General features: G+C 35.5%; 1 protein-coding gene across 1 annotated transcript in view; it reads right to left on the bottom strand.

The window, feature by feature from the left end:
• Positions 1–16900, bottom strand: part of LOC103520751 (DNA-binding protein D-ETS-3-like) — a 73977-nt gene that overhangs the window by 21538 nt on the left and 35539 nt on the right. The window contains exons 4-6 of the mRNA XM_026831736.1: positions 16250–16321; positions 14857–14928; positions 13660–13707 (exon numbers count right to left, since the gene is read on the bottom strand). Coding sequence (XP_026687537.1) covers positions 13660–13707; positions 14857–14928; positions 16250–16321 — 192 coding nt within the window. The remainder of the gene's footprint in view (positions 1–13659; positions 13708–14856; positions 14929–16249; positions 16322–16900) is intronic.

Raw genomic sequence — 16900 nt, 5'->3', positions numbered from 1 at the left:
AAAACAAAAAAAAAAAAAAAAAAAAAAAAAATGCTTTCAGAGGAATACGTTTTTAGTATTTTCATTTCTTTTTCCGCAGTTTTTTAAAAATCCTCCATCTGTTTCTCCCTTTCCTTTCGTCATCTGAATTTTCCTCTTTTCAATTAAAAGTTATTCATCAAAATAGCTCTACACTTCTACACCCTGCCGTGGAATCGATGAAATCTTTGAATCTTGGGTATTTTGTCATAGCAAAATTATGTGTTGAACGTCACTACTCCTGGAAATCTAAATAGTGGGAATCTTTGTTTGGAATTTTTAGACATTTTGAACATTCCATTCATTTAGGTTAAATTGTGGGAGGATCCCTTATTAAATTAGTTGATGTGACATTATTCTCAATGGAATTAGTGGATATGACATTATTATTAGTATTACTTATTACCATTGAAATTAGTGAATGTGACATTATTCTCAATGAAATGAAATTGGTGGATATGACATTATTCTCAATAAAATTGGTGGATGTTTCTTCACAGGCTGTCATGCCTAAATGGTTCTTATTTCCTATTCCTATAAAAGCTTTCTGGTCCCCTTGACTCTTGACGAACCTTTGTGTCACAAATTGACAGGACTTCTTTCACGCTGACTTCACAGAGGTCGTGATGAACTACTCAGTAACTTTGTGAAGGTCCATGATGATAGTAAATATTCGTGTCACACATTGACAGGACTACTTTCACGCTGACTTCACAGAGGTCGTGATGAACTACTCAGTAACTTTGTGAAGGTCCATGATGATAGTAAATATTCTTAAATCCAGACTGTCACAAATTGTCGTGACAGGACTTCTTTCACGCTGACTTCACAGAGGTCGTGATGAACTACTCAGTAACTTTGTGAAGGTCCATGATGATAGTAAATATTCTTAAATCCAGAACAAAATATAACCCGTGGAGCACCAGACCATGTGCTTTCTGAGTAAACAAAGTCGAAGGTGCTGTAAATATTGTTCGAGAATTTACTGCCGCAATCAAGCAGTGTTGGACAAGGGCATCTGATGGGGAAGTGTGCGTCAATCAGAGCGAAAATAATAGAAAGCGAAAAAATCACAACGATGTCTTTTCCTCTTTTAAATATACTTTTGTTTCGAAAAAGGAGAGGAGGAGGAGAAGGGGAAGAAGAAGAAGAAGAAAGAAGAAATCAAAGGAATGTGTAATGAGGCGTAAACAAGTAGCCTTTAGCCAATTTTCTGATTCTCACCCTTTCAGTTTTTCCTTCTTTCTACAACTTTAACATGATTTTTTGTCCGAGTTTGTCATCATCTTCATTATTGCTGTATTGTTACCTCCACAACTTTTCTCCTCAGTTAGGGTTCGTTCGTCATTTTTATATGAAAAGCTATTTTCTCAGGAATATCGGATCAGTATTTGTGTCAAATACGTATCTAAGTTGGGGTATTTTTCATAGTAGATGTGAAAGACTCGACTACGGCGCAGCGAAACCAAATGAAAAGATATTCTCAATTATTCCTAATGAAATATTAGTGGATGTGACACTATCCCCAAATTAAATTGGAGGATATGTCACTATTCTCAATGGAATTTTCGGAAGTGACATCATTCCCAAAGAAATTAGTGGATGCGTCATTATTCTCAATCTTCTTGATACTGGTGCAAGCAAAGAGTTCCTTTTTCCATCCCACAAAGAAGACTAACATTTACCAAACCACAGCAACGTTCAAACAACATTGAACCCACCCCAGTCCCCACCTAACCACACGATAGAACAAAGAGTAACACCTAACACCTCCAGCAAACCAACAAACTCGCTATCAAAGCAAAACTAAATCAAAATGAGATAAATAATAAACACAATGCCAACGCTTGAGTTCCTCGTGATGAAAAAACCCAACGAGGTGTGAGCAAGAAAATCACCGCGAGGCTTTGTCAAAAAAACACAAAGTCTTGTTGTCTTTTGATGTTTGTGTGTTTTTTCCTAATGAAAACACAAAAACACCTCACAAACATAATGTTATATGAGCAACCAAAATGAAAAAATCTCTCTCTCCGTAAATACGTTTTTCACCACCCTTTTTTATCTGGTTTTCCGGTATTATATTAAAATGTTAAATCAAGCATACAGTTTTTCTCTTTTCGTCTGTACTTATCTCCTTTTAGTTCATTGTTGTACGGTTTTGTTCACTTCTCTTTTTTTTCTGTCTGAGTACCTACATGTTGAGTTAGATTCTCTGTTCTGTGTTAACTGGAGTATTGTGTGATTGACTGCGCCTAGGGTATGTGTGAAGTGGGAGTGGTATGTCAATGTGAAATTCACTGAATTTCATTCGGATAATGCGGTTCACATTGGTTACACTGGAAGGGATAATACAAATAGATATACATTGACTTCGCAAAACGTATTATAGGGATAAATGGGAAGCTCTATTCTGCAATAGAGAAAAAAAATAGAAGCAAACATCCATCAACACGTGAAAAGTGTAAGGAAAGAACATACAAGTTGAAAACATTCTTGAAGTATTTGCACACACATCAAGCTGTAGGTATCAATCTGCAAAGAGAGAAAAAGTAGAAGCAAACATCCATCAACACGTGAAAAGTGTAAGGAAAGAACATACAAGTTGAAAACATTCTTGAAGTATTTGCATAGGAAGCTGTATCAATCTGCAAAAAGAGAAAAAGTAGAAGCAAACATCCATCAACACGTGAAAAGTGTAAGGAAAGAACATACAAGTTGAAAACATTCTTGAAGTATTTGCACACACATCAAAACGGTTACGCAAAATGAATTCCAAATTATTGAATTCGACTGGGGGAGGGGGATTGACGGGGGCTTTTAAAAGTTGAGGCAACATTCAAGTTGAAATTTTTTGAAAGCCCTCTTTCACCTTCCATCTTCCATGTCAAATACAGACGAAACCTACACGTTTTGTCCCTACGTGGAATACATTACAGTGAAGGACCATGTCATTACAATACAATATAGTTATAGTATTCTGCCGTGGCAACAGTGGTTAATAACTTATTACTCTTTATTCATGAAGAATACCATGAGAACCTGATCTTCTTCAGTGAAAGGTGAGGTTGTGTTTTTTCTTAGAGATAGGAAAGGGCCCATGCCCAATTCGCTGGTGATGTCAAAATCCAGGTCCGAACCCCGAAAATGGTGGTAAAAATCATGTAAAATTCCCTGACCTTTGTTTTTTCACCTACAATCAAAGCGCCTGTAAATAAATAGCCAAATCCCTTAATCATGCCATTCACACTCATCATCAATCGATCTCTAACCTTTACCCCCTCAAAGCTAAACTTTCAGTATAAATACAGAAAAATCTCACAGAAAAAGCGGTCGAGTGTAAAATAAATCATAAAAAAAAGTGCAACAATAACAAATAATTAAAATATTTCGGGAAAAAAGGGCCCCTTTCCAAGACCCTAATTGTGTTTTTTCTTAGAGATAGGAAAGGGCCCATGGTCAATTCGCTGGTGATGTCAAAATCCAGGTTCAAACCCTAGAAGTGGCGATAAAACTCATGCAAAATTCCCTGACCTTTATATACTCACCTACAATCAAAGCACATGCAAATAAATAGCCAAATCCCTTAATCATGCCATTCACACTCATCATCAATCGATCCCTAACCTTTACCCCCTCAAAGCTAAACTTTCAGTATAAATACAGAAAAATCTCACAGGAAAAGCGGTCGAGTGTAAAATAAATCATAAAAAAAGTGCAACAATAACAAATAATTAAAATATTTCGGAAAAAAAAGAGCCCCTTTCAAGACCCTAGAAACAATTATTACTATGTAGATAGGGTGGATAGGGCTACAGAGCTCTGTTTATTTTATTTTTTCTGTATTAAAACATATTGTATCTATCTAGAAAATTCGTACTTTGGAAAAAAGTTCATAATAGATATTCTACGAAAATGCATTTCGTCCATCTACACTGGAGTGCAAAAAAATTGGGACAATTTTCTCGAGAGCTAGTTTTCCCATTATCACCATTTTTCCAGCAGGTACAAGTAGAGCTTACTAGAAAAACGAAGATAGCATCTCAAAGACAACATGAACATGGGATTCTGATGACAGGTTGGCACCAAAAAATGTCAAGAAATATTTTCGAAACTTCAAAAAATGACAGCCTTTAGAGGAAGGAATGGCAAACTGGCCTGATTTTTTCGCACTCGACTGTAGATTCTAGCTCCATTCTACGTTTCTCATAGGGTGGTAATAAAGGCACACGTCATGTATACAGGGTGTCACGGGTGAGTACACATTCACACGCTCCCCCCCCCTCCCCCATCACAGTGGTGTGTGTGACCTGATACCCCCCTCTCTATTGTGTGAACGACCCCCCAGTGTTTGTTGACTTTTATAATGCCACTTGATATTGATCACTGCTTTGCCTATGATAAATCTTACACTATCTATTCATAACTCATACGGTCGTGCCCCCACCCTCTACTTTTCGTATGATAAACAAGATAATTTTTTTAGGATTCTTGAGGAATTGGGGAATCCATTTAGACACGACTAGTGGATGCCAACAAGTGGACCTTAAAAGGAGGGGACGAGTCCTTCTCTTTGCCTGCAGCTTTAAAGGTAATCTTTTATGGGAGTTTTGTAAGTAGAATACTCTTTAACGGCAGCCTAAATTTTACCGTTGCCTACTCTGCAACGGGAGTATCTGGTATTCTAGTACCTACATAAGATTTTGCCTATTATGGTCCGACAGAAGGGCTTGGACTGGGTCCTTTTATCGATTGAAAGAATTTCAAAAATGTCCATTGCTGCCCTGTTGCTCGTACTTTGAAAGGACAATTTTCCTTTTTTCAACGCCACATAACGTAAGAAACTAACGTTACGACCGTAATGAGCGAATATGTATAATACCACATGTAGATACTTGATGTAGTTTAGAGCAAAACCTTAAGAGCCTCTTGAGCTTTGGAAAACAATGCCAGTATATTAATACTGGGTGAATCACAAGATATAGGGACTAAAAATCGTCTGTTCAGTTGTACCGGGATTTCCTAGGGAACTACATAGAACATAGTGTCGTGTTTTTGTGACCCATCCTGTATGATATGTTACCTACATACAATATTATAAATGTTATAATGGGACACACTGTTGTGGAGGGGGGAGGGGGGAGCATAATCCTGTATTGTTCTTAATTTATGAGCAGGTATAGTCATTATCAAAACTTCAAATCAGACACGGTAAAAAAAAAAAAAAAGTTTCAACTCAGTTATTTAGCAACGGAAAGAAAAGTAATTATTTATTGAAGTTTCAAGTTTGATTAACTTCCAAAAAGCTTGGTTCATGTTGCTCAATTTCGGTTACCTACCCTGTAAAAAAAAAAAGTATGGTACTGCTGGGTAAAACGACACGTTTTGAAATAACGGTAATACTTACCCTAAATCGACAGTCCAAGTACCTACCCCATTCGACCCTCATCTATGAATAAATAAGCTCTTTGAATAGTTTCATTAGTCTCACACTACACCACTGGCGTCCATTGAAAATAGGGAGGGGGTAATGAAGGAACAAACTTGGCTCTAATTTTATTACTAGACACTGTGAGTGCCTTTATTGTACACAATGAGTAAGTGAGTCTCAAAGCCTCGTTATTTTCATTATGAAGAACTCGCAGGGACACATGGAGCTTTTTCTTTTGTTTTGAAAAACAACAGAATAATAATGTTTTGGAAAATGAACAACATAACCAAATTCATATAAATGCCTAAATAAATAATACCTACACCCTTGAGAGGAACGAATAAAGACTGATGGCTGAGGATAGGTAATACCTCGGGCATTCCCTACCACTAAACTTTTAGTACTATGAGGTTAAATCTTGAGGATAGGGATTCATGCTTCAGTAACTTGGAATTTGAAGACGTACCCCTCTGATTTGTAGTCGGTTGTCTTGAGGTGTCCATCATACAACACATCTTTGCCACTGGCGTTAAGTAACATTCCAGTCCAGTTACTTGGCCAGAATTTCAGTCCAGTTAATTTACACTTGAAGCTATACAGAAGTTTACGTTGTACAACTGGGCTAGAATGTTACTGGTTATGTGGTTACTGGAATGTCAGTTATTTTTAAACTATGCCATTAGTTGGGCTGCCTACTGGCCTAGTGTCAGATCATCTAAGGACATCGCGTGCTCGGTGCACTCAGCCTCGTGGGGAACTATAGCCTCTCTTCAACGTTACTACTAGCGGACTCTCTGAGTGTCTCGGAAAACTAGCGTTCCAATCTTCGGCCAAATTCAATCCTGAGATAATCCTATTTGGTAAGTCCTGGTATTAAGTTGAAGTTCTCTATGAAATATACGTTCGCAAACAGGTAAACACCTACAGATACACAAGTGAAATTGGGCCATGAAATGGATTTTAATGAGGAATTTGGTCATAAAACACAAGTAATTAAGTTTTATTAAAAATTCAGTCGAACAAACTAAAACCTCTTCTGTTCTTTGGTCATGAAATGGTTTCAAACATGATATTTAGTCACACAAAATGGTTTTTATGTCAAATAGTCTTTCTTACCTTGTGCTTGCGGAGAGTGTGAAGTCCATGATCCTTTGTATGGAGTATCTGGAACAATGCAAGAAATCAGGAAATTAGAATTAACTGTTGGGAAGAGATGTCAAAGGAAATTAACTCATAGGTAAGTATTTACTAAAAAGGTTTATAATAATTATTGTAGAATTAAAGAGAGGACCTCTTTTGGAAGTCCTATTTCGATACAAGTGAATTGCATTCATACGCACAGTCGTCTCAGCTTGGGCAAAAGAGTCCGAGTAAGGTCTACAGTTCACAGAACTACTAGTGGTAAAGTCATGTATCATATGGTAAAGCCAGTTTGCTACCTTTTTGAGGTCGAACACTGTCCAGTCTACATTTCCTTTAGAGGCTTAAGAATGAGGTAATCAATGAACTTATGAATCTCAAGCTATGTCCACATCATAGTCGACGCCGGAGGTGAATCTATGTATGTTGTCGAGCCAATGTACGGTTTCAGTCGACAAAGATCGATCGACGGCGTCGACTGTGATGTGTGGACACAGCTTTATGATGGACTAATTCGTGGACTCACCAGCAAAGATCATAGAGAAATTGGAAAACGTCGAGGCCGGTGAGGATCTGCTCAAATACTCGGCAGACGTTTTTATGTCAATCATGACGTCACAGGTTCTATGTCACGTGACACAAGCATGTCGACATTCTAACCTTAGTACAACGGCCGTACTAGGGACCGTTTATATGGGCAAAAGCACGGAACCCAATCTAGAGGTAGAGGTACAGTTAGACACACAATTGACAATGCCACAAAAATGGTAGAGGGAAATTAAAGAATTAATAACGTTAACACAAAGCAACTAAATAAAACACGAATTACTTTAACTCAGACTATAACAATTTTTTGATTTGACAAAATACAAACAGTAAAAAGTGGACAAACGGAAAAAATTGATAAAAATACCAGCACAGTCCTAAAAAGTAAAAGATAAAAGGATCATAAACACTAACTGTATTTTTTTGTTGTTGTAATTTTTAAAAATAAATAAATAATTATTCAAATATGTTATCAGTTATCACACATGTTAAAATATTAAACAAATTTCAGCAATGTATGTTGTTTATCATTTTATTTTTTAAATTTTAAAAATGTAAACACAAAATTTGATGAAGCACGTTAAAAAAATATTAATGATAAAATGTTGAAGAGAGGAAAAACACTGTTTAATATTGTAAATGTTGTTTTGTGTGGTTGAAGGGGTTTTCCTTCAATTGAAAATAGGATTTCCCGTTAGTCTATATCATAAAGGCGGAGCATGGGGTGATGTTAACAACCAATAAGATTCAGAAAAAAAATGTTGATATCCCTTCAAACATTCCTCAGCGTTTTTCTCTTCTTCTTTCTTCTTCGTTACATGAAGATATCTACAATAATCTACATTTTCTTCGCTTTCTATCCTTGTCTGTACGGTTTTCTTTGATATCGTCTCTCTCAGCTCTTCTTTCTTCTCAGGAAAACAAGAAATGGGGTTCCCATTAAATTCTCGGATTATATTCTCTTGTTCAAATCTAATAAAGATGAGGGTTTTTTATGTGCAGGTTCTCCAAGAGGCACCTGTTTCCTTTTCCTATTAAAGGTCAGTGTTAGTAAAATCTATGACCTACTGAACTTAACATGTGGCAATAAAAAGTCATGTTCTACTTTAATTGTAACCAAAGTTAGTACTTCTAGTATATGTATAGGTAAGGTGTATAGGTCAGTATAATTAGGTATACAGTGTGAAAGGGTAGGATTACATGATTACCCAAAGTAAAGCAAAGGTCAAAATTCTTGTCTTGTATTTTTTATTGAAATGGAAATTAGTTAAATTAGTATTAGAAATAGTATACCTCGTTTGTCGTCTCCCACGAAGCATTAACAGCTATAGGTATTAGGTAGGTGTGTAGGTCAGTATAATTAGGTATACAGGGTAGAAGGGGTAGGATTACATGATTATTGATTACCCAAAGTAAAGCAAAGGTCAAAACTCTTGTTTTGTATTTAATTAAATGGAAATTAGTTAAATTAGTAATAGTACTCGTTTCCAACAAAGGAGGCAATAAACGAAACGTGGTGCGTGGTACGTATCGCAATTTTTCAACTTTTAGGGGAAATGTCACATCCACTAATTCTGTTGAGATTATTGTCACATTGACTTGTTTTATTCAGAAAAATGCCAGCTGTTCTGAATCCAATAGAGGAGTAATAATTATTAATATTAGGCACTTTTCATTGTTATTAAGAACTTGGAGGAAGCCCAATAAATTTAAAATTAAAAGCTTATCTACCAATGTTTGAAAAAAACAATTGCCCCATTTTCCAAAGATTTTCTGAAATACTTTCGACGACCCTGAATTTATTTGGAACAAATAAGATGTTCGTATATTTTGGCATGTATTCAAATTGCTCAAATTTCAATATTTCAGTGAAGTGATAGACATTCCTTCAATATAGAACAAAAGCTAATTTATGTAGATGCCTGGATAAATGTGTAACATACGTATGTAGGTAGTACCTGTAAGTTCTAAATTGGATAAAAAGGAAATTACGTTAATCTTACATTTTCCAATCTATTAAATAAATGTACATAAGTTTATAGGATTTTTTTTTTCTTTTTGCCATTTTTACTGAAAAGATGATAAAATTATGTTCACAGGTTATTGAAATAAAATGCCATATTCAGCTAATTAAACAAAACGTGGTGCGTCGTACGTAGTTCAATTTTATTTCTTGGAGGAAATGTCACATCCACTAATTCTGATTAGTTTATTACTGTCACATTGACTTGTTTTATTCAGAAAAATGCCTATTCTGAATCCAACAGACCAGTAATAATTATTACCATGTATTGGGTACTTTCCTTTGTTGTTAAGAACTTGGAGGAAGCTCAATAAATTTAAAATTAAAAGCTAAATCTACCAATGTTTTTAAAAACAATTGACCCATTTTCCAAAGATTTTCTGAATTACTTTAGACGACCCTGAAATTATTTGCAACAAATGATGATGTTCGAATGTGGGTATTGGCATGCATTCAAATTGCTAAAATTTCAGTATTTCAGAGATGTGATAGACATTTCTTCAATAGAGAGAAAACCTACTTTACGTAGGTAAATGTGTAACATACGTAGGTAGTACCTGTAAGTTCTAAATTGGATAAAAAGGAAATTACGTTAATCTTACATTTTCCAATCCATTAAATAAATGTACATAAGTTTATTGGATTTTTTTTTTCTTTTTGCCATTTTTACTGAAAAGATGATAAAATTATGTTCACAGGTTATTGAAATAAAATGCCATATTCAGCTACCAGCTTCTTGGTTTCTACAGCTATATCTACAGCTATTTTCCACCACGTAGATACACAGCAATGTGACAGCATTTCACAGCAAGACCCAAAAGTCCTAGCGAACCCCTTGTAGTTTTTTGAACGGCTTCGTATTTTGCAATTGTGTTTTGTCAAATACAGACGAAACCTACACGTTTTGTCCCTACGTGGAATACATTACGGTGAAGGACCATGTTATTACAATACAGTTATAGTATTCTGCCGTGGCAACAGTGGTTAATTCTTTATTCATGAAGAATACCATGAGAACCTGATCTTCTTCGGTGAAAGGTGAGATGACTGGCAAATAGTCTTTCTGATGAAACAACCCGAAATGTCAGAAAGTGAGAAACCTACATATTTCAATATCCTTGAGAAATAACAAATAATAAGTAGGTAAAGTTGTGAGGGCAATTGACTATTTTTAACCACCCAAATTGAATAATTATTTCTTCATTTACAGTTTCAACTGCTCACAAATTAGCCACTACCATGCAGCCATTCCGTCTCGTAAAAAATTAGCTGCACTGCCATAAAAACGAGCCAGCCCTTATGACTAATTCACCGAAATTCATAACTTCTGAGTGGCAAGCCCCTGAACTAATAATTCCCATTAACTATTTTCTCAGAACATGCATGTCTCGCTATACACACTTACTAGTAAATTACACACTTAACCCATGAGAGCTGAGGCTTACAATAAAGTCACATCAAAAGTGACCAAATCATTCTCCCTTTTTCGCTAATACCTCAATTGCTCCACGTCAGAGTGCATCGGGGATCTGTCTATTGGTTATAAAACAAAATTTCCTACTATTCTCACTATTATTTGACATATTTACCCAGTACCGGTCCGGAGTTAAAAGCGGTTAAATTTCAGCAAGATCCAAGGAAGAAAAAAGTTCGGCTCTTATGGGTTGATAGTAAATTACTATTTTCCTTTCGACTAACTTGGTCACGTGCGCCACGTGGCTGAACTTTTCACTTCTGATAGCGAAATTCCATATGAAGTAACAATATGGAAATGATTCGTTAATTACAGTTTGTTCAGGGTTTTATCTATCTGTAGTGGAGTTAAGGAAATCTGAGCCTTACCTATTCCTATAAACTATAAACGTCTAAAATTATCAGACTATTCGGACTTTGTTCAAAACAGAACAAACGTTTCCGCGTTATGTGCTCTGCCAACATATAAAAGAACATTAAATTTCTAAATCCTTATCCTTAAAATTCGAGATAACTTGTAGTGTTCAGTATATGATGATTGACCAAGAGAAGTTCTGCATTACGGGATAGGTATTTGTCTTCAAAATAAGGCTTTAGTGGAAAGACGAAAAGTGACAGCCCTTAATATTCAGCAACCTTTTCGGAAACTCAAAGCCCAGCAAAAACCAGCGGTCAAAACAAAACCCAAGGAAGTTTACGTAAAAGGTCATAATTTTCCGTGGTGTGTGAGCCAAAGAGTAGCAAGTAGCAATGGCAAATTCCATTGGGTTGATCCAAATCGGCTCAAAATATTCAAATCACATTTTCAACTTGATTATTTTGTTCTAAGTTTTAGACAAGTTACTTTAGTAGTTTTGATAACAAAATAGTAAGATAGTTTAGTGTAGCTAAACATTAACCATATTGAACTCGACAACACAACAAGTGCAAACATAAGGCAAAACAACGTAACAACCCTACCTATACAAATAGTGAACATAAAACAAGGTAACACAAAAACACCCGTGTTTTTAATAGCGCTATGTCGGCGGGCGAGAAAAGAGTAGGACACAAAAAAAGAACTAAAAAATGTGAAAAGGTACACAAGAGTACAAGATAACAAAGGAAGAGAAAGAGTGAAAAATATTTCCAGGAAGGAAAAAGGAAGGAAGGATGTATGCAAAGGAAAGAGGTGGAGCGAAAGCGGCGATATATATCTGGGGAATGAAAACAAGCTGGGCCCGTCCCTCCGGGAATTTTTTAGTCCGTAGTTTATTCGATCGTGGTTAAAGAAAATCAGTACATATGTACCTACTTAATTTGTTTAATATTCAGTTTATTATCATTCTTGATTTGATTTTTTGATTTTACTTTCATGTAATGATTTAAAATATTAAAGTCACACCAAACGTGACCAAACCCTTCTCCCTTTTTCGCTAATATCACAGTCGGTCCTCGTCAGAGTGCATCGGGGATTTGTCTATTAGTTAGAAAACAAAATTTCCTACTATTTTCGATCTTATTTGACATATCTACTCAGTACCATTCCGGAGTTAGAAGCGGTTAAATTTCAGCAAGATACAAAAAAAAAAGTTCGGTTCTTATGGGTTAATAGTAAATTACTATTTTCCTAGCGACTAACTTGGTCACGTGCGCCACGTGGCTGAACTACCGTAGTTTATTCCACCGTGATTAGAGAAAATCAGTACCTATGTACCTACCTAATTTGTTTAATATTCAGTTTATTATTATTATTATTATTGATTTTTGATTTTCGAAATTCCAAATGAAGTAGCAATATGGAAATGATTCGTTAATTGCAGTTTGTTCAGAGTTTTATCTATCATTCTATCCTGAACTTCAGGTAATAACACTCTGCAATTCTCCACTTGGGCTTTGTTCAAAACAGAACAAATATTTCTCCCAATATTTGATGCTAAACAGCTAGACCAACACACACAAGAAAAAATCTAAAAAGACATTCTCACAATTCAAGTTCACCAGTAACCTACGATGATCGACTGAAAGAACTTCTGTAAGAATGGATCTTCTAAACAAGGTTACAATGCTTTGTTATGTGACCCTTTATTTTCAGCAACCTTTAAGGAGACTTGAAACCTAACAAAAACCACCGACCAAAACAAAACCCAAGGAAGTTTACGTAAAAGGTCATAATTTGTCCGTGGTGTGTGAGCCGAAAGCAAGTAGCAATTATTTCGAAACAGGTACGCCACGTTTCTTCAGCCCAGGAACGAAAGGCGAAAGGTTAAACACTAGTGAATGATTAAATTGCGTGTCCATACGGACATTAAGCTTGTTCGAAACTTTAGGGCAGCAGAGAACAGAGTGAAAAAAGAAATTGTTATAATTAGTATTTGATTGTGGAGGGAGCTCCAGCTTTGATTTTGTGTTAACCCTGAGAAGAGTGCCGTTTTGGTGCCATATTCTGCCCGTCTCTGATCATCATACATAGAATAATTCGAGATCCTGGCTAGAGGTAGGTAAGCGTTCCGATCTTCGGCCAAATTCAATCCTGAGATAATCCTATTTGGTAAGTCCTGGTATTAAGTTGAAGTTCTCTATGAAATATACGTTCGCAAACTCAATGCTGAGATAATCCTATTTGGTAAGTCCTGGTATTAAGTTGAAGTTCTCTATGAAATATATGTACGCAAACAGGTATTAAACACCTACAGATACACAAGTAAAATTGGGCCATGAAATGGATTTTAATGAGGAATTTGGTCATAAAACACAAGTAACCACACAAGTAATTAAGTTTTATTAAAAATTCAGTCGAAAAAACTAAAGCCTCTTCTGTTCTTTGGTCATGAAATGGTTCCAAACATGATATTTAGTCACACAAAATGGTTTTTATGTGAAATAGTCTGTCTTACCTTGTGCTTGCGGAGAGTGTGAAGTCCATGATCCTTTGTATGGAGTATCTGGAACAATGCAAACTAAAGCCTCTTCTGTTCTTTGGTCATGAAATGGTTCCAAACATGATATTTAGTCACACAAAGTGGTTTTTATGTGAAATAGTCTGTCTTACCTTGTGCTTGCGGAGAGTGTGAAGTCCATGATCCTTTGTATGGAGTATCTGGAACAATGCAAGAAATCAGAAAATTAGAATTAACTGTCGGGAAGAGATGTCAAAGGAAATTAACTCATAGGTAAGTATTTACTAAAAAGGTTTATAGTTATTGTAGAATTAAAGACAGGACCTCTTTTGAAAGTCCTATTTCGATACAAGTGAATTGCATTCATACGTACAGTCGTCTCAGCTTGGGCAAAAGAGTCCGAGTGAGGTCTACAGTTCACAGAACTACTAGTGGTAAAGTCATGTATCATATGGTAAAGTCAGTTTGCTACGTTTTTGAGATCGAACACTGTCCAGTCCACATTTCCTTTAGAGGCTTACACCCATATTTATGAACAAAATGCTGGCTCTTAAGTTCGTGCTAAGCATAGTCCCAAGGCATTTGATTGGTCAATTTTGACTTGAGACTGATCTAAGAACGATCATTCTTGTTCATAAATACGAGTGTTAAGAATGAGGTAATCAATGAACTTATGAATCTCAAGCTGTGTCCACACATCATAGTCGACGCCGGAGGTGAATCTATGTTGTCGAGCCAATGTACGGTTTCAGTCGACAAAGATCGATCGACGGCGTCGACTGTGATGTGTGGACACAGCTTTATGATGGACCATCGCATGGTATTGCATGCAAACATATTGCCCCACCATCCCAAACATAAACATGAACATATGCTGAGTTAATGGCTCAGAAGTAATGTGAAAATAACACTACTTTGTAATCGTGGTGGGAGTTGTTTTAGGGATAAAAAAAAAAGTTTTGTTTAATACTCTCTTTTCTTTAATCTCCCTTTGGAAACGTAGGAAGGTGGAAAAACAAAGTTGCCGGGTTGAAAGTCAAATATTGAAAGACTGACCACACACGCGTATTTATTTGTATTAAGTACTGACAAAGTGTGCGGCCGGGGTTAGGGTTTTCAATTTTCAAACAAGAAAAATATTATACCTAGTTTCAATTGAGATTGACCCAACTGCTCAGTTATAACTAGATGAAATTAGTGGATGTAACATTATTTCCAAATTAGCAGATGTGACATCATTCTCAATTTAATTAGAAGATGTGCCATTAATGCCATTATGCTAACCCAAAATAAGTCAGAGGGCTTAATATGAAATTGGAAAGAAATAAAAAAAAAAAAAAAAAACTTACCAGTCTTGAATTTGAGTGAATCTGATATTGAAGATGTCAACTGATGGTACGAAGACTTGCTAGTTGATAAACCTGAAAACAGTGAAAGTTGTACGAAATAATTAAAATTGAAATGTTATCATTGTTATCAAGTATCTCCAAATTGGCTAAAGCAATAATTACCTAGTTCCTTATAATACATATCTTGCATTTCTAACTTTTCTAATGAGATTGGTACCTTTATAGAATAGTAGGTATCTTCTAATAATTCTTCGTGAATACCTACACAGGTTCTTTTTCCCCATTAGAAGCTGACGGAAAATGATAATAATATGTAGGTAAGTACACATAATATAGGTAATGATAACTAAGCATAACTTTGTTAAATACATAGGTATCTAGTAAATTACATTTTGTGGTTCAGAGTTTCAGACCATTAGTAATACAAATTGGCTAAGGCAATAATTACCTAGTTCCTTATAATATCTTGCATTTCTATCTTTTCTAATGAGATAGGTACCTTTATAAAATAGTAGGTATCTTCTAATAATTCTTCGTGAATACCTACACAGGTTCTTTTTCCCCATTAGAAGCTGACGGAAAATGATAATAATATGTAGGTAAGTATACATAATATAGGTAATGCTGGTAATGATAACTAAGCATAACTTTGTTAAATACATAGGTATCTAGTAAATTACATTTTGTGGTTCAGAGTTTCAGACCATTAGTAATATAACTAAGCTTGTTAAATACATAGGTATCTAGTAAATTACATTTTGTGGTTCAGAGTTTCAGACCATTAGTAATAGCAGAACATTCGTAATATTAATGCCACACTATTAATGGTCGCATTTGTGATTAAAGTTCAGAGATAACGAAAAGTTCGTTAAAGTTACATTAATTAAAAGTTTCCAGCACAAAATGATATTTCATTCCACTCTACTAATTATTTTCTCCAAAGTTGGAGAAATTCTTCGAGAGAAAACTTTCTCAAAGTGTCGCCATATCTTGGGTTGCCATGGTAACCTATACAGTTTTCAAAAAATATGAAGAGAGAGATTTTAATTTGAGAAAATATTCCACACTTTTCTTCTTTTTTCCCCCATTTCTTTGACGCCTTGTTTTTTGTTTTTTGCCCTCTCGAACCATGGAACGAAGGCGTTTGTCACCCTCCAAGGATAGGTCGGGTTTCTAACACATTCAAGATTCATCGTTCACTCTCTCAGTGATTATCTAGTTGAATTGTATTCTATTAATTTACCAGTAGAACCCTAAATTTTGACAATTTTCATAATTTAAGATAAAAAAACAACTCTACCTGTACCTACGGTTTCACAAAAACCTCGCTGTTTTTTCTAGACTAATTCACATAAAATTCCATAGAATTTTTCAAAATTATAAACCAACTTACTATTGGCCACGGAAGAAGGGGTATAATTTGCACATATCGAGTTCTTTTCAGAACTTTTACTACTGGAAGAATCTGAAATCAAAGAATTAAATAAAATGTCACATAAAGGCATAAAGACACATATTTATATTATTTCGGTAGATAAATACTCAGATACAAGCTCCTCAAATAGGAGGGTGCCTTTGAAAGAAGACGATACCTACCCATTTATCTAACTAGCTATTTATCAAATATACAACTTGCTTTCAACATGTCCAAAAAGTATTATATTATTTCGGTAGATAAATACTCAGGTACAAGCTCCTCAAATAGGAAGGTGCCTTTGAAAGAAGACGATACCTACCCATTTATCTAACTAGCTATTTATCAAATATACAACTTGCTTTCAACATGTCCAAAAAGTCTTGCAATTTTCAGAAGGAAAAGGGAAGGTTATTCTGATAAACAGCGAAGCAGCACTGCTACTGCTACTCAATACAATACGCATCACCTTTTGGACTTTTACAAAAGTCGGAAGCCTCGGTTGATATTAAAACAAAAGAGGAAAATCAACAATCACTTCACAAAAGGGACAATGTTTTTCCTGCAGGAATTTTCCTGATAGGCAACCTTGATGACAGGGCACTGTATTCCAAAGCTATCAGCAGGAGC

The sequence above is a fragment of the Diaphorina citri genome, unplaced genomic scaffold (assembly GCF_000475195.1).
Source record: "Diaphorina citri unplaced genomic scaffold, Diaci psyllid genome assembly version 1.1 scaffold71, whole genome shotgun sequence".
NCBI classification, from domain to species: domain Eukaryota; kingdom Metazoa; phylum Arthropoda; class Insecta; order Hemiptera; family Psyllidae; genus Diaphorina; species Diaphorina citri.
This window is presented reverse-complemented; position numbering and strand designations above follow the sequence as displayed.